This window comes from Dendrobates tinctorius, unplaced genomic scaffold (genome assembly GCF_039654945.1).
Source record: "Dendrobates tinctorius isolate UK_male_01 unplaced genomic scaffold, ASM3965494v1 ptg000103l, whole genome shotgun sequence".
Classification (NCBI taxonomy): Eukaryota; Metazoa; Chordata; class Amphibia; order Anura; family Dendrobatidae; genus Dendrobates; species Dendrobates tinctorius.
Genome location: NW_027361771.1, coordinates 30,289,960 through 30,313,309, shown reverse-complemented (window position 1 = coordinate 30,313,309; position 23,350 = coordinate 30,289,960). Strand labels below are relative to the sequence as shown.

At 45.2% G+C, this 23,350-nt stretch overlaps 1 protein-coding gene across 5 annotated transcripts in view; it reads right to left on the bottom strand.

The window, feature by feature from the left end:
* TOM1L1 (target of myb1 like 1 membrane trafficking protein) overlaps positions 1-23,350 on the bottom strand; it is a 164,877-nt gene that overhangs the window by 82,413 nt on the left and 59,114 nt on the right. For 4 of the 5 annotated variants that reach the window (XM_073588167.1, XM_073588170.1, XM_073588169.1 and 1 more), the window contains 4 exons: positions 8,966-9,050; positions 7,906-7,984; positions 6,993-7,142; positions 5,895-6,026 (listed from right to left, as the gene is read on the bottom strand). In XM_073588167.1, coding sequence (XP_073444268.1) covers positions 5,895-6,026; positions 6,993-7,142; positions 7,906-7,984; positions 8,966-9,050 — 446 coding nt within the window. The remainder of the gene's footprint in view (positions 1-5,894; positions 6,027-6,992; positions 7,143-7,905; positions 7,985-8,965; positions 9,051-23,350) is intronic. The other variant, XM_073588168.1, reaches the window with a different exon arrangement.

Here is a 23,350-nt window from a genome sequence, read left to right as displayed (position 1 = left end):
ACTGCATCTGGGTGTAAGTCCCCACCTTCCTTGCCTATCTGCACATGTTCTGCAGCTGCAGTGAGGCTGTACTGGGAGGTCAAAGGCCTTAAAAGGGAGGACAGCATGAAGGGGTGAGAGGGACTATTGGGTAGGATATTTGTTAAGAGGGACAGGCTAGTAAGGGTTAAGGAATTTGTATGTGGATATCTGAGAGGGCTGAGGGGTAGTAGGCATGGTTAAGGGAGGGGTTAAGGGGTATCCAATAAAAGGGGGTAGGCATCTTATAGGGCAACCATTTTAGGTTCCCCTATCACAGAGAACACAAGCTGTACCTGTGGAATGGATGTAGAAACGATCCTTCAGCAATTGAGGGTCGTTGCTGGCTCTAGGGGAGCAGGATGGCTGCAGGCATCTCTCCAAGGCTTGCTGCAGGATGGGGGGACCAGGCAGGAGCAGGCTCCGCAGGACGGGCGACGGCCTTGGAGGACCAGACCTCCGGAGCGCCTTAGTCCCGAGGTAACCCCCCGGGTCCGGCGCCGTGTGAGGAGCCCCTCTAGGGATCCTCCGGCTGGGGTTGCGTGCCACAGGCCAAGAGCACGTACTACAAGAGCCGTGAGGAATCCGGTAGCGAGGCGGGACCTACAACAGGGGGAGGTGTCGGCCTCCTCCACGTCATGTGCAGTGGTGAGGACAGAGGAACCGGGAGTCGGTACGGCTGGCGCCCAGCCAGGAACGGGCCCAGCTCAGCAGAGGACTGGGCGCACACGCGGGCCTGTGAGTCCTGCGCTGTCACAAGTGATGCAGCGGCGTGGACCCGCCCACTCGGCGGCGGCTGCGCGGGATCAGGATTGGGGCACGGAAGCTGCAGGAAGCCCAGACAGCCCGGCTTCAAATCGGCCGAAAGCCTGTAATAGACGGGGAGCTGTATTGCAGCCCCATGAGCGCAGAGCAGTCAGTGAGTGTCAGCACTGTAGCTCCGCCCACCCACCGGCTGCTGCTGCTTTTGGACATGAGAGTAGGGAAATTATTGCTGTTGGAGGGAATACAGATGGGGGGAGGGTAGGGGTAGAAATTTTCTGGGGGAACCCCTTATGTTTGGGGATAGGGAGGGCACGGCGGGGCAGGGGGAGAGGGAACCATTGGAATTGGGTTGTGGGCCAGCACCTTCTGCAAGGTCAGAGGGGTAAAACTCAGCATCAAGGAGTACCATGCACGAAAGTAACGCAGTGGTCAATTACGGCCGGCTGTTTGGAGAAGCAAGAGATTCAAGACGGCAGAGCATTAGTGACCCAGGCATGGACCGACAACGTCAGGATTCTGGATCGACGGCTGCGGGGTACATGGCACCCGGGCAGCCAGGTGAGAGAACCACTATACCTTACTTTCAAACATCACTAGCTCCTAATGTTAATGTGAGAGGGAAGGTGTCTGTGGGGGGGCTAGTGTCGGCATGGGAGGCATGTTGCAAGGTTTGAAGGAGTTTGTTCGGTTGTGGGAAGCTGGGAATAGTCAGGGCAATATGTCGCCTTTGTCAGCATGGTTAGGGAATGCTAGAGAAAGGGGATTTTCGGCAGTGGGTCCAGCAGGTGTTGTACTGAGCGCAGCGGCTGGGAGTGCAATGAGTTTGAGGGACTCGGTGTGGTCGGGTGAAGCAGTTGGACAAGGGTTTTTGGGGGACATGGGAGAAAAAGACAAGGATGAGGCTGCAAAGTTGAATGATGCCGTGAAAGGCGAAGTGTACGTCTGCTTTGAGGGACATTTAAAGCAGGATGTGAGAGAGAGGATATGGAAAGGGAAGTATGTGGAAATTTTTTCACTGCTCCTGCTTGATCGCTTTAATCTAGATAGGGTACGGAGAGATGAGTCTAGAAAGGAAGATGAGGATAAGAGACGGTATCGATTAATCTCCCGTACGTTTTCTAATTGGTTGCAAGCATTTGCTATATTAGCAAGTGTTATTGGCGAGAAGTCACCAGAGCATTGTTGATCCCTTTTTTGCTACATGGATGCAATTGGTGAAGCATATAGTCTATGGGGGTCAGGGATGGCTTTGGTATGATGAGCAATTTCGTCAACGGAAAGCGGTCAGACCTAGCATTCGCTGGGATCATAAAGATATCGCTTTGTGGATGAGAGTAACGGCTCCGGGCAGATCAGGGCAGGGATCCCAGCTTTTTTCCGGGGGCACCGGGGGCTCGGGACAGTCAGGGCACTCGGTGGCATTACAAAAAGGACTGTGTTTTTCGTTCAACGAAGGCTCATGTAGATTTGGGGCAAAATGCAAATTCAGACATGAATGTGACTCCTGTGGTGGCAATCATGGGTCCTCAAAATGCTATAGAGCAGGGAAACAGAAAGGTGCAGACGGAACTGAATAAAGGGGTTACGCCAATTCGGCTAGCAGAGATGGAGCGGTTTGTAAATAGGTACCCGGATAGGGAAGCAGCTGTTCTTTTGCGGGACAGTTTTAAGGCCGGTTTCAGGATTCCTTTTGTAGATGTCGAGGTGAGGTTATCAACCAAGAATTTGAAATCGGCCAAACAGTTTCCAGATGTGGACACCGAAAAATTGAATAAAGAGGTGGCTTTAGGCAGAATGGCTGGACCATTTTTATCGGCTCCTGTGGATAATCTCAGAGTTTCACCTTTGAGTGTAGTACCAAAAAAAGAGCCAAATAAATTCAGGCTGATACATCACCTCTCATTTCCCAAAGGTTTGTCAGTTAATGATGGGATTGATCCCCAGTTGTGTTTGGTCTTGTACACGTCTTTTGATGCGGCTATGGTTTTGGTTAGGGAGTGTGGTCAGGGGGCGTTGTTAGCAAAGACGGACATTGAGGCGGCGTTCCGCCTGTTGCTGGTTAATCCAGACAGCATGCATTTGTTGGGGTGTTTTTGGAATGGGGGTTTTTATGTTGATCACTGTTTGCCGATGGGGTGTTCATTGTCATGTGCTTATTTCGAAACGATCAGCACGTTTCTGGAGTGGACGGTCAAGGATGTGTCTGGTTTTAATTCGTAGATGATTTCCTGTTTGTTGGTTCGGAGTGATCGCCTGATTGTTCTGTTTTGCTCCATACAATGGAGGGTGTGGCCAAAAAGTTCGGGGTCCCTTTGGCGTCCGAAAAAACGGTGGGCCCAGTTACGTCACTGAGTTTTCTTGGTATTGAAATTGACACGGTCGCAATGGAATGCAGATTTCCTGAGGATAAATTGCTGGACATGAGAACAGTAGTGAGTCAGGTTTGCGGCCTTAGGAAAGTAACTTTGAGAGAGATTCAATCTCTGTTAGGCAAATTAAACTTTGCTTTATGGATTATGCCGATGGGGAGACCATTTTGCAGGAGGTTGTCTCTAGCTACAATAGGAGTTACGGTTCCTTCACACTTTATCAGGCTGAAGAAGGAATTGAAAGACGATTTGAAAGTTTGGTCACTTTTCCTGGAGTCGTACAATGGGAAGTCGATTAGGATTGCACCGGCTGTGTCTGCGGAGTCTTTGGGCATTTTTGTTGGTACAGCAGGAGGGAAGGGTTTCAATTTGTTTTTTCAAGACATGTGGTTGGTGGAGCAATGGCCATCGAGTTGGGTTGAAAAGGGGTGGTCGGCCAATCAGGTTCTCTGTGATGTTTTCCCTATTGCTGTGGCGCTATCGTTGTGGGAAAGGACCATTCAGAATAGGAAGATTTGCTTTGGTTGAGAGTCATTAGGGGCCATGAGAGCTATAAATTCGCTGTCGTCACCTGGTCAAGTTTTGGTAAGAGTTCTCCAGCATATAGTTTGGGTCGGCCTGACTTTCAATTTATGGGTTACGGCAGAGGTTAGGCCTAAAGAGAATTACCCCATTCTTGAAGCTCTCTCTTGTTCGCAGTGGGACCAAGTTCGGGAGTTGGTGCCTCTGGCGGAATCCACGGGGCTGGCGTGCCTGGAAGAATTATGGAACTTTCTGTTGGGGCAGTAAGGGATTTGTTATCCAGTTCTTTGGCAGCTGGAACGTGGGCTCATTATTCGAGGTCTTGAGAAGTGGAAGTCTTGACTTGGGGTGGGCTTAGAAGATGAGAGCAAATTGCTGTTGTTATTAGGACACAATTGGGAACCGGGTTGGTCGGTGCCAAAATTAAATAATTTCTTGTCGGGGCTGGCCTTTGGCTTTAAGTTCTGTGGATTATGGGACTTGACAAAGTCCTTTTCGGTACTTCAGGTGGTAAAAGGTTGGCGTAAAGGGTGGAAGGTGTCTGATGGGAGACGTCCTGTGTCTTATGATGTACTATTGGTACTTGGCGAGCAATTGGCTGATATTTGCTATTCTCCTAGCGAGGTAGTCCTGTTTAAAGTGGCTTTTTCGCTAGCCTTTGTTGGGGCTTTTCGATTGGGAGAGCTGGTTAGTGCTTCCAGATCCCTACAGGGGGGTTGCTTAGACAGGATGTGCCTGTATATGGCGATAGGCTGGAGATATTTCTGAGATCTTCTAAAACAGATATGGAAGGAAAGGGTTGTAAGGTGGTGCTTTTGATGTGCATGGTTCCCTCCTATGCCCTTTGAGCTGTATAAGGCAATTTTTACAGGGGAGGGGGTTAGGACTTGAACCGTTGTTAGTACACGAGGACGGCTCGGTGTTATCGCGTTTCCAATTCATAGCGATATTTAGGCACTGTTTGGAATGAGGGGGTATTTCAGCGAAGGACTATAGTGGACATTCGTTTCGGATCGGGGCAGCTACTGAAGCTGCCAGGAGAGGGTTACGGGATGACATGGGTAAGAGAATTGGGCGTTGGGGGTCAGTGAGATTTCGATCATATGTTCGCCCATCTATGATATGATTTGTGAGCTTGTTTATATTGGTTAAGCTTGTTTGGTCGGGACAGCTGCTCACATGGATTATGGGTCACTCCTTCGTCTTTTGGACCACGTTGAGGGCGGATTGTTCGTCCAGAAGGGAGGCAGCTGGGCGTGCCGAGGACTTTGGCAATCCTGAGGTGGATTGGTAAACGGGGAATGGTGTGGCGTCAATTGTTACCGGAATTTCACAAATTTGCTCGTCTGGATCGGATTCCTGATTTGTTAGTTATACATTTGGGTGGGAACGATCTGGGAAAACGTCCGTGCAGGGATTTAATTAACGACATTAAATTTGATGGGGTTCATCTGAACGCTGTCGATTTGGACTTGTGGTGTTTTACGGTCCAAGAAGGCGGGACACAAATGTTTGAGGGTTCAGAACATTTGTGTGGGTGGCGTGGGGGAGGTTGTCCTCAAGGTTGGTGGTAATAGTAATTGGCGTCTTGGAGGGGGGGATCTCTAAGGTCCTGGACTCCCCCTTGGTTGGATTACGTGGAAATATTGGATCACTGGGAATTCATGACGGATAATGGCCGGGCGAGTCTCTTAGTGTTTCTGAGCTGGTGCCTAGCGGCTAGAGGCAGGACTCGATCTGGAGGCCAAGTTTATTATTATTTATTATTATGGGACTGGAACCTGAGGCGGTTACAATTTGGGGCCTCGAGGACCGCCCCCTTTTTGATTAACGTTTAAAGAAACTGTAATGTTAAATGTTTTAATAAATGGCTGCTGTGGCCAATTTATCCAAATTGTTGAGTCATTTTTGTGGCGGTCTATGGTATTCAGATGGGGGGAATTACAGGCTGAGGGTAGTTTTGGGAATTGGGGGGGTAAAACCCAGCAGGAATCTCGAATACCCAACCGCCATGTCAGTGGCTGTGTGACATATATATTGTGAAATTGCATGCCATTTTCGCCACTCTATTCTGTGTTGAGAGTGGCATTATAAAAAATGGCACATTTTTGGGAAAAAAAATAGTATGCAATGCAAAAATGATTGTTTTTTACAGCTTAAAAATTGGTGCCAAACCCTTTAATGAATTGGGGGAATTGTGTTACATTTGCACAGCATTACCTTTTGCATTTCTGTGGTTGTTTCTTCACTAGCATCCAAAGAAGGGAAGTGAATGCCTTTTTTTATCATCTCCAAATACAGTTCTTTGACTTCTGTTACGTCAACATTGCCATGTGACTGCATAGACCACCTCTGGGAGGAAGAAGAAAACTAGCAATGATTATATAGAATGTGACTTGGATAAAGGCCTGTTTGCGAGCAGAAGTGAACCATTATTATGTGTGGAATCAAATGAGTTAAAGGGAATCTGTCACCAGGTTTTTGCTATTTTATCTGAGAGCAGAATAATATAGGGACAGAGACCCTGATTCCAGCAATGTATCACTTGCTGTGCTGTAGTTTTGATAAACTCACTGCTTTACCAGCAAGAGAATAGGTCTAGAAAACCTGCTGCCATGTAGTCCTGTTTATTCATGTGTTCTGCTTAACCCCACCCCCATCACTGATTGTCAGCTTACTGCCTATGCAATGTGTACACAAAAAGCTGCCAATCAGTGATGTGGGCGGGGTTATACAGAGCTCAGCATTCAGAGGACTGGTAGATCTATGGCAGATAAAACTGTTGATTTTATCAAAATGACAGAATACAGTCCTGTAAGTGATACAGCACTAGAATATGGGTCTGCCGGAATGTCAGGGCGGGAAGGGGCATGGTCAAACCCAGCCTACAAATTAATCAAAAATCGCGGCACTTTGTACACCAAAAATTCTACTCCAGTCCCTAGCACAGCGCACAGAGGTGTCGGCCACTTACGAGAGTCATTGAATTCATTAAGTGGAGCCATCTATTTCAGCAAGACTGGTGTGCACTACACTAATCTTGACGAATCGACCCCTGTTTGTTAAGCTTGCCATATAAATTAGATTAATGGCATTCGAATCCATCGATTTTAACAGAACAGGCCAACCATCTGTGTATGGAAGGGTCTCAATTTTCCTTTGACAGCAGAAGTTGGGTGAAGCCCTTAAACAGGTGTTCTCTTCATGAGCATACTTTCTTCATTTTTCAAATAATGTTCACATTTGCTACATCACCTGCATTTACATGATTTATGGCTAGAATTCGCCTACAAGAGCAATTACACATGAATGAATTACCATGATGAAGCGAAGAATCCTGTTTTGCATTTCAATTGGTAGATTGTACTTGGGGTTTAAGAGTTTGACCAGCACATCCTTGCAGAATTCCTTCCTCAGGACCAAGGACTGAAATGTGGGGTTGCAGTTTTGCATGCACATTTCCAGCAACTAGATTTCAATTCAAGAAAGCACAGAGAAACGGTTAACAAAATCACAACCAGAAAATCCCACTGTCTGCTTAAGGGCATTTGGACATCAAAGACATGGACATCATTTTACTAGCTAGGTGAAGTGCAGCTGGAAAGGGAGGTTTTCGCTATAGTACTAACCCATCCATGAATTAGATGGTCAGCTAATGACTGTGAAAGAAACTCTGTAATACTGTCTTTTCACTAAACGATTTATAGATGCAATGTTACTGTCAGTGGTTCCAGGAGCTGGACCCATACTATCACCTTGGGGGAGTTGATCAGCAGTTCTCTAAGATAGAAGATAACCCATTTAAATATTCATGAATAACTGTAAATTATGAATCAATTTACTTATTTAGGTTTTCTTACAGGGCTTGTCCTCTTTCTTAAATCTTTTCCAAATATTCAGCGCTGTGCCTCCGCCGCTGCCCCAGTCTCTATTATTTGGTTGAGGGGCTGCAGCCAATCACTAATCTCAGTAGCTTGTGCCAAGCCAAGCAGTGTTGCTTGGCTTTGTGATTGGCTGCAACAATGTTGATGTGATTTGACATTACTGATGTCACTGCTGCAGCCAAGCAAAGGAGACTGGGGCAGTGGCATAGGTACAGCGCTGGACCTGTGAAGAGTAAGTAAAGCAGCGTTTGCTTTTTAACAGCAAGTTGTAGATATAGGACAAGTTGTACATATATAACATATATAACATTTGCTGAAAGGGAACAAATCCTTTAAGTGATACTTACAGAAAGGGAATACCGTACTTCTTTCTGATTGTAGTTTTTGCTTATCCTCTTCTTCAAAGCTTTCACTGCATCCCGTGACCTAATAAAATAAGTTGTGAACATATACTGTGTATTCCATAGTGAAAGTGATTAGAAAGCCAATTTTATGTAAAGGGATTCAGTATCATCAGGTTGTAAAGTTAATGTAGTGTAACAAAGTAACTGGCAAAGTGCTGGAGGGGAGATATGTTTCACGGAGGCTATTAGCTACAGTGATTTGAACCCAGAAATTTCTGCCAGCACATTATATGTTGAGAGGGGTTAAACAGCCATTTTGAGGGCTGGGTTTTTGTGGATCACCATAGAATTGGTGTGAGGTTGTCCACCTTATCTCCACCCCAGGGTGTGGTCTGGGCCTCATGAGGTGTTCAGTGTGACTGGAGAGGCTAACTCCAGAGAAGTGTTTGTGCTTTGGCTAACCTGAAACGTGTGTTTTTGCTAACCCTGAGCAGGCGGATCCCCACTAACTACAAGGACTGTATTTTGTGCTACCACTTTGTTTTGTTTTCTTGTTTTTGCCCAAAAGGGCCATGCTTATTTTGACTTCACTAAGGTTTATGCTGCATAGCTGCATATATAATAAACCAATAAAGATCTTAAAGAGACAGTGCTCCCATGTCTACCTCCTTGTACAGCTGAATGAACCCATCTACCACTGTAGTAAATGAGTTATTCCATCTTACTCCTAGGAATTATACCAGAAATCAGGCAGATAACCTAATCCCAAAATTTGCAACAGAAGCAGTAAAGATTTAAAAAAAAAGATGGCATGAAGATTTATTGTGAATTTTTTGTTTAACGTTGGAGTAGCACTTTAAGGGGTTAAATAATGAATTAGAAGCAATAAATTAATTTTGAAATTTCTCCTAATCCACCGTTCTATAACTCAGCATATTTCACAGCTCTGAAGAGTCACACATCCCTGCTCCTGAAACATATGCTACCAAAGACTAAACTTTTTTTGTTCATATGGCTGAAACAAATGATGTTGCAGATGTGGTGCCCCTTTATGAGAACTTACCCATCAGCAGAGGTGTTAATAACATCGCAGATATTCATAAACTGTCCCCAGTCTTCTGATTTGTTTGTTGAAATTGTGTGAATTTCTATAAGAAATAAATTAAAGATTGATTATAATTCAGAAGTGACATAAAGTCACGTCCCCGACCACAACATATTTGTTAAAATAAACATAAAATTGCCAACCCATCTAAATATCTTTCTTGGTTTTGGATAAAAAGTTCTCTCATAATACATATTCTATATAGACAAGCTATCTATCTTTAAAGCGGTGCAACCACTACGTTTTTATTGATGGGCTATCTTTAGTTTAAAGGATAGGGGGAAGGAATGGTGGAATCCGCCACTATGTGTTCATAATGGTAGAGTGGCCCATTAAGAATCCAATCCGGTGCCGGATTCCACAACACCTTCCCCTATTCTATGTATACTAGTGGATACCAGTCCCAAGAACCTGTGAATTGGTCAACATCTTAAGTCCACGGACATTTTGCTATGTTGTGGTGTGCTGATGGCCTTATTTCTTTTTTTCTTACTACTTAGGATAGGTCGCGGAACACAGCAGCTCCATCATTTATCATGAATAGGGGATGGATTTGCATTACCTGGCTGTGGCCACTATAGTTTTGATGGAGATGCTGTGTTCAGGTAGGATCTGAAAATACCCAGCCGCTGGTGAAGCTGGTAACAGCAGATCGATTGGGGGGTGCTTATGGATAGACCATCAACTATTGCCTGAGCCTGAGCTAATAACTGCTGATCAGTGTGGGTGTTGGACTTCCACTAATTTGATATTGATGCCATAATCTATTGATCATCAATATCAAAGTGGTAGACAACGACTTGGCCCCTGATGTTGGAGTGATTTTGTATTGCCGGATATAAACAGTGCAGCGCAGCTCCATCAAAGATGATGTCTTTACTCCACTTCTACAGCCTAAAGCCTTTGAGGGATCTCTTCTAACTTGTGCACACAGTGATGCTGAAGAGTATATAAATACAAATGCTCCCCCGGGAGCTTCCTTCTCTTTCTACCGCGGTTTCCTGATCCTGCAGTCTGCCATATCTTTTCTCCTTCTTATCTACAATCTGAGACTATACAGTCCGGAAAATATACCTTTTCGAAGACCTGGATACACCCCAACGTTGATTTGCCAGGGAAAACGTCTTCACCTTCCCTGCTGGTATCTTTTACACTAACTGTGCTTTCACACTGCACTTGGGCATCCCTTCAGTGGCCCTGTCGGGGCTTACGATTGAACGCCCTGCGAAACTGGATTTGGGCGTATGCGCCGATGGGGCCATAGGCTACAATGGTGCTGGCGGGTATGCCTACAGGAGACGGACACCCAGATGCAGTCTGTGCTACGTCTGTGGGTTTCAATGCATATGTAATTACGGTCAGTTTATAATTCTAGAATGGAGAGCATTTAACTTTGGACTACGGTATATATAGGAGGATAGTATTGTTTCATGCAAAATGATTTACTTAGGATCCAGAGTAGTAGACGCTTTTAATTGTCTTATGTGATTATTAGTTTGGGAATGTATTGTCTGTTGTCTTCCATAGGATTTTATGTACAGAAACAACAGCTTAATAAGTAATAAGAAGCCAAACTCATTTTGGCTGCATGTTGTTATTGGTGATACAGGAACTTGGTGACCATTCTCTTGATATGCTTCATTAAGTGTGAATAAGGTTTAACATATCCCTTCTGTAACACGCCATAATGCCAAAAGTGCAATCACTGGACTTCTAACGTGTTCATAGATCAAAGCAGACAGCTGATAGTATGGAGTTACACACCAACAGAGACCCAAGGGTATGTGCAGAGCAGTAGTTTCCAGCCCCTGAGGATAACATGTACAACCTCAATACCAGTTATGTTACGCATAGGCTGCATTCTGTAGGATGTATAGGAGAATGTTCATACTGCTTAGTATTGTTTATAGTATTTTACAAATAGCTGTATTTGCTATGGGAGCCTCGTATTAGGACACTAAAAACTAAGAAACAAACAATTTTATCCCCCATTCAATCCCCTCCCAATACCCCCTCCACATTAAAAACCGGCATCACAAACTAATGAAAACAACAAGTGCTATCTAATACTTTCCCTTTAAACATCTATACTGACAAATTGTGGCCATTTATTGCCAGTAATCACTTTTATTTGTTTGACAGATATTTCAAAGCTAATATCGTTGGAAAAAAACAGATGTGACGTTAGATATTTTTCATTGTTGTTATGTGCATTCAGTAGTAATTCTTGTTTGTGACATTGTTTGTCATAAAACAGGTTAAGACCCAAGCCTAGATTTCAAGTTTTTAACAAAAGGTTTCCTACTTTTCTATATGCCGGGAAACATAATGGCAAAACTAATGATCACATAATACGACAATTAAAGACTTTCACTACATTGGATCGTAAGTACCGTAGATATTTTTGTACGCAGCAGGAAAATCTTTTGTATATACTTTCTAACTTATGATTCCTTCAGTCTAGAATTTTAAACTAGTTTGCCACATTATGAATGTAAATTAATATACACACATAATCCCAGATACATAGTACACTCATCTATTACTTACGGTTTCCAAATTCAGAACCAAAGCATTAGCAGCCTATTTAGTTAAATTGTCTAACTAGATGCAGTAGCAGAACCAAGTGAAGTACATAAACATGGTGCCAGAACTAAGCCCATTACATAAGTAAAATAGCAGCACCATAATCAGCACACATGATAAAAGAAAACAAACTCCGTACATATATACAGTACCAAAACCCAGCTGAGCACATAAACACAGTACCAGAACAAACTTCAGTACAGTACATAATTAAAGTACCAGCATACCTGTCACGTGGACCTGTCCTGTGTGACACGGCTCACAGGCCGGTAAGTGAAACAGGACGCGGCACGTGATACTGTCCTGTGTGACACGGCTCGCAAGCCGGTAACTAAAACAACAAGACAAGGGGTAGGGAAACAGTTACAACGGTGGGCCCTGCGATAGGGAAAGGGGACGTGGAGACCTCCTGCACTCCCCTGAGTCAGTGTCCCTCACGCTCCTAACGTTCCCTATGCCGGTTCCACACCGGGCGCCGATCACGAACCTGTTGCCCTAGCACACCCTACACCTATCTCTTGCTAGGGAGCTGGGTGGCACAGGCACTGGCCCCACCGCTGCACTAATACACACTAAGGAGAAAACACAAACGGGGAAACACAACTTAACTTTACTCTGTTGCACTTGCTCCTGGCAACAGAGTCCACCACCAGCATGCAGCTTTCCTCCTGAATCGCTGCCACCAAGCTCTGTCAGAGCAAAGGAAATCCCCTTTCACACCAGGGCTCTGACTGAGCTGCCAGGACCTCTCTTTAGACCCTTCCTCCACCAAGGATGGTTGAAATGAACACTATCACCAACACTGATTGCAACACCTGTGACTCTTTTATAGCAGAGCCAGCAATCACACCTGCATTATAATCATGTGCACTAACTAAAGAAACTAGAGTGCAATGACACTCACCACCACCGGGGGGAAAACTTAGAACAAACGACACACAGTGCAATAATCCTAATGGCCACCGGGGGCAGAAACAGCTTAAGCACAGCTTAGGAAAAAAAAAAAGGTTACCTGTGCTTTATATCAGTCATGACCCAGCATGGGTCATGACAGTACCCTCCCCTTAATGAGGGGCCTCTGGACCCTCAAGACCGCTCCCCGTCGGGGAACCACCTACAGCGGGGACGCCCAGATCCAGAGTTCACCCCTGCAACTACCTGTACCTCAGGTTTATGACAAACGAGCCCGCTGGTATTGGCAATGTAAGTTCTGGAGGCAACACACATCTCCGAAGCTCTGACCTGGGGAACGGGTTGTGTATGTTTATGTTTGGCATGAGCTGGTAACACTCAACAACACACTTCCACTGGATGTTTTTTGGTGGCCACCCATACACGCTCGTTCACATTGACAACAGAGGCGTCCCCCTGTGTCACCACACTCACACCCCCGCACCTCACCAAGGGGTACACCACCCTCCAACCCCTTCCACCACAAGGTCTGTGCCTCCCAGGGTTGGCCAATGGCGAGGGTTGAGACTTGCCCCTACTCTCCTGCAGCACATCTGCTGCCCTCACCGGAAAGGAAGGGGTCCGTTGAAGAGAGACGACAGAGACCGTAGTCCCTAGGCGGCAGCCCTCACTCAACTGCCCCCAGCTGGCTACTTCCCTCGCCCGCCAATCTTTTCCCTCTGGTACCCCGCCAGCCAAGACCTCTGCTGACATAGTACCTTGGGAGGGCAAAATGGAGGAAATGTATACTCCTTGGTCGCCTCCCTCTAAGCAACCAGGGGAATGCGGCTTCTCAGATGGCACGGATAATTTGGCACGCAATGGGCAAGCCTTCAGGACATGACCAGTCTGCCCACAGTACAATCATACCAACACCACTCCCCGAACCGTAGGCAGCTCTGTACACAAACTAGCTCCTCCTACTTGCATAGGTTCGTCAGGAGACTTGGCATGAACTGGGCAGGCTCTCATAAAATGGCCAGGCTTCCCACAGGAAAAGCATACCCCCCACCACGACAAGCCGCGGACACCCCCTTTTTGTATTAACAACACCGGGCTGTCTGGGTTCCTCCGTCCGCACTGGTGGGTCCTCCTCCCTAGTGAGGACATCAGGGGGCACTTTTTGTATGTCTCTCCCTAAGGTGTCTATCTACCCGGATGGCAAGGGACATGGCGGCCTCCAGCGACCTGGGGGCGGCGTACTGCACCAGAGTATCCTGCAACTTTGGAGACAGACCCTGCACAAATTAACTCCTAAGTGCAGCGTCATTCCACTGAGTTTCAGTGGCCCACCTCCTAAACTCTGAGAAGTACTCCTCAGCAATCCGGGCTCCCTGTTTACACCTACGGATTCAAGATTCCGCCAGGGCGGCGCCATCAGGATCCCCATACACAAGCGCCAAAGCTGCAAAGAACTCGTCCACGGACTCTGAAGATGGAGAATCGTCCGGTAGGGAGAAGGCCCAGGATTGGGGTCCCCTTTAAGAAGGGACATAATGATTCCCACCCGTTGCTCTTCACTCCCTGATGAACGAGGGCGCAGCCTGAAATATAATTTGCAGGCTTGCTGAAATACCAAGAATTGATCTCTCCCTCCAGAAAATCTGTCAGGGAGGGATATCTTGGGTTCTAGCTGAGCCTGTCTTTGAACCAAGCCCCCAAAGCCCACCAACTGCTGCAGTGTCTGCACCAACTCACCGCGCAGCCCCCAAATCTCATCAGTAAGGGTCTGCAGCTTTTGGGCAAAGGTCTGAACTGGGTTCATGGCTCAGCAGAAAAAAAAGTTATGGTTGGTGATAAATGTCATGTGGACCCGTCCTGTGTGACACGGCTCACCGGCCGGTAACTGAAACAACAGGACGTGGCACGTGATACTGTCCTGTGTGACACGGCTCACAGGCCGGTAACTAAAACAACAAGACAAGGGGTAGGGAAACAGTTACAACGGTGGGCCCTGCGATAGGGAAAGGGGACGTGGAGACCTCCTGCACTCCCCTGAGTCAGTGTCCCTCACCCTCCTAACGTTCCCTATGCCGATTCTGCACCGGGCGCCGATCACAAACCTGTCGCCCTATCACACCCTACACCTATCCCTTGCTAGGGAGCTGGGTGGCGCAGGCACTGGCCCCACCGCTGCACTAATACACATTAAGGAGAAAACACAAACGGGGAAACACAACTTAACTTTACTCTGTTGCACTTGCTCCTGGCAACAGAGTCCACCACCAGCATGCAGCTCTCCTCCTGAATCGCTGCCACCAAGCTCTGTCAGACCTAAGGAAATCCCCTATGACACCTTTCACACCAGGGCTCTGACTGAGCTGCCAGGACCTCTCTCTAGATCCTTCTCCACCAAGGATGGTTGAAATGAACACTATCACCAACACTGATTGCAACACCTGTGACTCTTTTATAGCAGAGCCGGCAATCACACCTGCATTATAATCATGTGCACTAACTAAAGAAACTAGAGTGCAATGACTCTCACCACCACTGGGGGGAAAACTTAGAACAAACGACACACAGTGCAATAATCCTAATGGCCACCGGGGGCAAAAACACCTTAAGCACAGCTTAGGAAAAAAAAAAGGTTACCTGTGCTTTATATCAGTCATGATCCAGCATGGATCATGACAATACCACACTGTTAGCACTTTTTGTTTTTACACTATTTATCATACTATTAGTGTTTATTGGAGAGGGAATAAATATGAAGCAAAAAGCTCGTTTTCTGTCTAACAGGACATCTCCTCAGTATAACTGATAGGTGTCGGGTGCCTATCGCTGCACAGCAGGAATCCTGAGCCTTGCCTTCGGTGGTCTCCTATTCCTCTCCGGCCGCAGTGGAGCCTGCTCAGCATAATCATCGATCCCGGCGCTCTGCTCCCACTAGCATTGTGGGTTTGGTTGCTGCTACCACCTCTGGGCCAGCTATAGCAGCGCATGCTGGTCAGCAGCAAACGACTCCAGGGACTAAGTCCTCCTTTTGGTCCACTGAGCATGTCCGTGGAACGATCTCTCATTGGAGATCGGAGGTCACATGTTCAGGTCCTTCTCCAGCTCGGATTGGACCATCAGGAAGGTCTCAGAAGGACGCTGCTATAAAAGGTTCCCATGGCCGCCCCGCCATGTGCTATGATAGACATTGACTCTATATTGTTTAGTGGTGTGACTGAAGATGGATGTATGAGACTGGTGACTGACTCATTAAGACTCCCTCCTTTGATACGCAGGAGTTAGGGTTTTATAGTTAGGGTCAGTACCTAGCACTTGCACTGCTTAGCGCCGCAGTGTACTTAGCTCTCCTTCCTGTAGCGCCTGTGGGCGTCAGTCAGTACAGGCATCACTTACCGCTGATACTGCAGCCTCTGTCAGAGCGGCGCCGTGCGCAGATAGGTGCGCTTTCCAGCACTGTGCTTATGCTGGTTAGTGGCGACCACCAGGGTAGACATTGTACCCGCTCTGAGCGGTAACTTATGCTGAGCCATGACCTGTGACGCTTAACAGGTCAAGCTTATATGCCGGCTAGTACGGACTCTGTGAGGTAACAGAGTCTGTCCTTGCATGCACTAGGTCAGAGATTACTCACCGGTGTCCGGCTACCTCCTGTTATATCCCGTTCGTCATTGTCTAGCAGCAGTTTACATCTCTGAACGGTGGACCCCGGGCTGCGAACGCACCATACACCATATTCCATCTTCATTGGTGCGTTCTGCAAGCCCTTAACAATAACCATACAATATCAACCTAGAGGATACTATTAAAAAATAACTTTTATTTGTAACATTAAAATTAAAACTTCAGTAGAACAGCAATAACCCCAATAGATGCCTTTTATCAAGTGTCAGGATATAATTAGTCACAAAAATGCTTTCTCTATCAGTTTATAGATGTAAAGCTGTATGGTATGTTGTATTCAGTGGTTCCTGACTAAATATGATAGGACTAAAGTGACAATAAAGTGACCTAGTGCAAATAGAGTGAATGAAAAACAGAGAAGAAAATATGTGGGATCTCACCCAATTCGCATGAAGGCTGTCAAATGGGTAACGTTCCTATGGGTAAAAGCATCTCTATCTCTGCCCTGTCGTGCCCCCTGCATTTGCTCCTGCCCTAACAAGGGCAATAACCAAGTAGGGCTAATTTCCCAGAAAAATTCCCTTCCGATGCGTTTCTTTCTCTGTTAGGAGACGTCATCAGGGGAGTGTACTTGCCATTGGGGGGAACCTGCCAGAAGAGACCAAAGTAGTTCCAAAATATAAAAATAAAGTGTATCTGTGCTTGCAAAGTGCCTGTATTAAAGAATATCATAGGAGTCCGACAGTAGTGCGTATTCCTTTAGGGTACAAAGTCCTGTTACCCTACAAACCAGGAGTTATTCCATTAGGGTACAGAGTGCTGTTACCCTACTAACCAGGAGTTATTACATTAGGGTAGAGAGTGCTGTTACCCTACTAACCAGGAGTTATTCCATTAGGGTACAGAGAGCTGTTACCCTACTAACCAGGAGTTATTCCATTAGGGTACAGAGTGCTGTTACCCTACTAACCAGGAGTTATTCCATTAGGGTACAGAGAGCCGTTACCCTACTAACCAGGAGTTATTACATTAGGGTAGAGAGTGCTGTTACCCTACTAACCAGGAGTTATTACATTAGGGTAGAGAGTGCTGTTACCCTACTAACCAGGAGTTATTCCATTAGGGTACAGAGAGCTGTTACCCTACTAACCAGGAGTTATTCCATTAGGGTACAGAGTGCTGTTACCCTACTAACCAGGAGTTATTCCATTAGGGTACAGAGAGCCGTTACCCTACTAACCATGAGTTATTCCATTAGGGTACAGAGTGCTGTTACCCTACTAGCCAGGAGTTATTCAATTAGGGTACAGAGTGCTGTTACCCTACTAACCAGAAGTTATTCCATTAGGGTATAGAGTGCTGTTACCCTACTAACCAGGAGTTATTCCATTAGGGTACAGAGACATGTTACCCTACTAACCAGGAGTTATTCCATTAGGGTACAGAGAGCTGTTACCCTACTATCCAGGCGTTATTCCATTGGGTTACAAAGTGCTGTTACCCTACTAACCAGGAGTTATTCCATTAGCGTACAGAGAGCTGTTACCCTACTAACCAGGAGTTATTCCATTAGGGTACAGAGTGCTGTTTCCCTACTAACCAGGAGTTATTCCATTAGGGTACAGAGAGCTGTTACCCTACTAACCAGGAGTTATTCCATTAGGATACAGAGTGTTGTTACCCTACTAACCAGGAGTTTTCCATTAGGGTACAGAGTGCTGTTACCCTACTAACCAGGAGTTTTTCCATTAGGGTAAAGAGTGCTGTTACCCTACTAACCGGGAGTTATTCCATTAGGATACAGAGTAACCAGAAATTAGTAGGGTAACAGTGTAGAGTCGGTGGGCCGGGCTGGGGGGTGGTACCTCTATATACCGCGCAGTAACGTACAGACACAAGATGGAGGCACGTTTCGGGTGCAACAGGTCCAAGTTTATTCTTTCTTTCACCGTCCGCCTGACGGTCTCACAACACACCGCGATTCTCTTAACAGCTCTCGGGTTACAGAACACATTGAGTCAGCGTACTTTCAACAGGGACGTATAAATACATATCGTTCCTTTTACACTCTGTGACGCTCTTGTCAGCTCCGTCACTGTGGCTGCCATAGGCCTGTACACCAACAGTAATTTTACTAGTCAAACGTTGTTCCAAATACGGTGTCCCACACCCAGAGCCTCGTCTATACTGCGGTACTTCGTGTCAGGACCACCCCCCTAACTTTCTCTCTCCTCAGTCCCCTGGTTGGATTCTTCTCACAGTGCACCAACTGTCACAGTCTTCCTGTCACTTGAGCTCCCCCTGGGGACTGGAATCTTCTGGAACCTTCCTGTCAAATTTATAGCGTTCCCGGTTCCCTGTAACTCTGCCCCCCATGACCAACGGTTTCTTAGCCCTAAGCTGATGTCAAGTCCTATGCTCACACTCCTCCCTGCCCTCTAGTGTCACTTCCAGGTACTGCACGTCACCTACTCCTTTCTAGCTGCTTTCCCTTCTGTCATAACTGACATCCTGCTTGACAAGTGCAAACCCTTTTGAAATCTGACCAGTCAGTCCGTCCGTCAGGTGACCTTCCCTGCAACAGCACTCTGTAACCTAAAGGGATACCCCCCACTGTGGGACTGCTATGATTTTTAGTAGTATACTCTAGGCTGATAATGTGTGTTTTATTGGATAGGGGCCTAGATTCGGAATCATCAGCTATTCGCCACAGTGGAGAATTATTAGAAGAGCTTCTTTTGTTCATGAAAAACTCTTCTGTATTATAAAAATGTCACAATGTTTTGAATGGCCACTGGATAATGCCTTTTTTCATCTATGGTGGTGCTGCAGGAAACTGAAGCCTAATGTAATCTCTCCCTCCATATTACAAGTAGTGCTTGTTCAAAGCAGAGTTCTTTAAGGGCCTACACACTACGCGTTTTTTCAACAATTTTTTCTGCAGCAAAACCATGTTTTCCTTGGTTTTTCTATGCGTTTTTTGTGCTGTTTTTGCTGTGGTTTTGGCATGCTCAATTTGCCTCTTGTGGATGTTGATAAAGTTTAGTGTTGAAAAAAAAAGCCTTATTCTATACCTGCGCTTTTGGTGCATTTCTTCAGCGTTTTTTTCACCACCCATTCATTTCAATGGGTGAAAAACGCTGAAAAAATGCTGGAAAAAAAGGTGGACGAAGTGACACGCTCCATTGTTCAAAAAACCATGCAAAGCGCAAAATACTGATGATAAAAAACCAAGGTGCGTACATGAGAGTTCCGATATCTCATAAACTTTGCTGGTACTGTAAAATGCGACTGAAAATTTACATAAAAAATGAATTTAAAAAAACGCTGCAAAATTGTCTAGTGTGAACTTACGGTAACCTTACTTCTTTATTATATATAGAAACACCAGCTATCACAAATTCTACATAGGACTGGTCTCCTCTTATGGGACAGTGGGACCTCTTGGATCACATCAGGTACCCTCTGCACCACTATAGTGACAATTATACTCCTTTTTGTCATGAGAGGAACATTTAAAGGTGACCTGTCACCTGATTTTTGACACCTATCTGAGACCAGCACAATCTAGAGACAGAGGGACCCTGATTCCATCGATGTGTCACTTGCAGGTCTGCTTAGTGTATTTTTGGTAAGTTTAGTAGTTTGCAGTTTTATGAGAAAGAGATTATCATTAGGGGACAAGTAAACCTGTTGCGAGGCTGTCTTCCATATTCATGAGTTCTGTGTAACCCTGCCCTCACCACTGATTGGTGGCTTTCTATGTGCACTGTACATAGGCAGAAAGTTGCCAATCAGTGATGTAGGCGGTGTTATATAGAGCTCAACATTCAGGAAACTGCTAGATCTGCAGCAGATAAAACAACGGTTTTATCAAAATGACAGCCAGCAGCTCAGAAAGTAAAAGATCCCTGGAATCAGGGTCTCTGCCCCTTCATCTGCTCTTATACAGGGTAGCAAAAACCTGATGACAGATTCCCTTTAACTTTCAAAAGCTCCCAAACACAATCACATATAAGCAGGACACTTAGTGAACTTAGAACTGTTTATTGTCTACATAAGAAAATGTATTGCTGCATCGGGTTGAATTGTGTTAAAGGGGTTTAGAGAAGCTATCATCTACCCATAGGTAAGGTGACAGTGGAGATCCAACCGCTGGGACCATTCGTCAGAGCATGGCACTTGTATCCATGCTATAAAAGAGCAGCATTGTGTGTGTTCCACCACCGCTCCATTCATTCTCTATGGGACTACTAAGGCGCGCCAAGCAGAGATCTCCGGCAGGCCTACACAAAACGAACGATGCGGTGATCGAGCATATACATTGCCTCTCCAGTCTAACTGGGATAAACGTGCCCCGATGATTAGGCCGTTCCTGCGGTTGGATCCCCACTGATCTAGAAGCCATCACTTATTTAAAGAAGCAATCATAACTACAAGCCAGACTGCAAGTATTCAGCATCATCTATAGTATATACTATATACCTATATACATAGTAGCTTATCTACAGTAACTAGACAAAGCACACATACTTTACTATAGAAATTATAATTTCCAAATGAGAATAAATAAGAATTTCTCCTTAAACTTGTTTTGTATCCCCATCACCACTTGCCACCACTTGTATGGTACTATTGTATAATCATTTCTACTTGACTATTGATCCAGCACTTTGTACTCTGTGACTGAGGGATAATTTACATACATAACTCCAATACATAATTGTTTTGTATGACACTGTCTTCATGAGCCACCCAACACTTTAGATGTTGCGCCATGCTACTACCATTGTTTGCAGTAGAGAATTACTATGCTTTATGTTAGGCTGAAGAAAGAACATTTGGCGACTCACTCTACAACTATGTACCTATGAAAACAAAAAGCACAAATATCCTGAAAGAAAAAGTAAAAAATACACTGCAAATAATGCATAAAAGTAATAATAATAATAAGGGTATTTAGTAAACATAATTTTGATCAAAATAATGTACAAGCCATCCCGCCACGTCACGGCAACCCTTGTGGGACAGTCCCTACTCTAGTATTTAAAACCTTTTCACTTGCCAAGTGACATGAATGTGAACAAGGATCGAGCGGCTGAACCACTAGTAACAGCTTAGGCCAGACAGGATGGTTTTCCCAGCTCAGAAAGAGGGCGGTCACACCCATATATGCACTGAATGCACAATGAAATGAATAAAAAACTGGAGTCTGAACTGAAAAAGTAAATTAATGTGTATGCACAATGTAAGTGCATATTAACACATAACCATTAACCAGAGAAAACAAAAAGCAAAAAGCACAAATATCCTGAAATAAAAAGTAAAAAATAAACTGCAAATAATGCATAAAGGTAATGATAATAATAAGGGTATTTAGTAAATATAATTTTGATCAAAATAATGTACAAGCCATCCCGCCACGTCACGGCAACCCTTGTAGGACTGTCCTACTCTAGTATTTAAACCCTTTTCACTTGCCAAGTGACATGAATGTGAACAAGGATCGAGGGACTGACCCACTAGTAAAAGCTAAGGCCAGACTGGATGGCTTACCCAGCTCAGAAAGAGGGCGGTCACACCCTTATATGCAGGGCCGGTTTTAGGCAAAGTGGGGCCCTAGGCAAAGATTAAAATGGGGCCCCAAAAGCTAACATATTGCACATCACACAGAAGCATTTCGGTTGTATTTATATGCGCTGAGTTCAGGCCGCTAAATGAGTGTGATCGACAATATTGAAGTCGTTCAACACTTGTTTCCCGGCCTCTTTCCACCGTCTGAGAAAGAATGATGGGGACAGAACAATCACTAATGGATCACTAACAAATCACCATACAGTATCATGTTATCAGCAGCACATCTACAGTTTACACCCCATAGTCCTCCATATAATATAATGTGCCCCATAGTCCTCCATATAGTATAATAAACTCCTCAGTTCTCCATATTGCATAATTCACTCCCCATAGTCCTCCATATTTTATAATACACTCCCTATAGTCCTCCATATAATATAATGTACTCCATAGTCCTCCATATAGTATAATACACTCCTCAGTCCTCCATATAGTATAATACACTCCCCATAGTCCTCCATATATTAAAATACACTGCTCAGTCCACCATATAGTATAATACACTCCTCATAGTGCTCCATATAGTATAATGCACCGCCATAGTCATCCATGTAGTACAATTCACTTCCCATAGTATAATGCACACCATAGTTCATCATATAATGTATTCCCCATAGTCCTCAATACAGTATAATGCAGCCCACATAGAGCATAATGCAGCCACCCCACAGATTATAATGCAGCCCCGCCATACAATATAATGTAATCCCCATAGAATATAATGCAGCCCCCCTCTTATAGTATAATGCAGCCACCCCTTAGAGCATAATGCAGCTACCCCTCAGAGTATAATGCAGCTATTCCACAGAATATAATGTAACCCCCCACAGAATATAATGCAGCCCCTCCATAGAATATATGGCAACCCCCTCATAGAGTATAATGCAGCCCCTTATATAGTATAATGTAGCCCTTCTCATATAGTATAATGCAGCCCCCATAGAATATAATAAAGCCCCCATACAATATAATCTAGCCCCCACAGATAATGCTGCCCCCCCATAGAATACAATGTAGCCTCCTCATATAGTATAATGTAGCCCCCTCAGAGTATGATGCAATCACCGCCCATAGAATATAATAAATATAATACAGCCCCCCATAGAATATAATGTAGCCCCAAATAGAATAAAATACTGCCCACCTCCCCATAGAATATAATGTAAGCCCCCAAATTATATAACACAGCCTCCCCCATAGATTATAATGTAAAATGTACCCCCTTGGTATATAACTCAGCTGCATAGTATAAAGCACCGCACCACCATGGTATATAGAACAGCCCACCATGGTATATAGCACAGTACCACATGGTATATAGCACAGCCCATCATGGTATATAGCCCAGCATGGTATGTAGCCCAGCACCACATGGTATATAGCCCATCATGGTATATAGCCCAGCACCACATGGTATATAGCCCAGCACAGTATACAGCCCAGCATAGTATACAGCCCAGCACAGTATACAGCCCAGCATAGTATATAGCCCAGCACAGTATAGAGCCCAGCATAGTATAGAGCCCAGCATAGTATAGAGCCCAGCACAGTATATAGCCCAGCATAGTATACAGCCCAGCATAGTATATA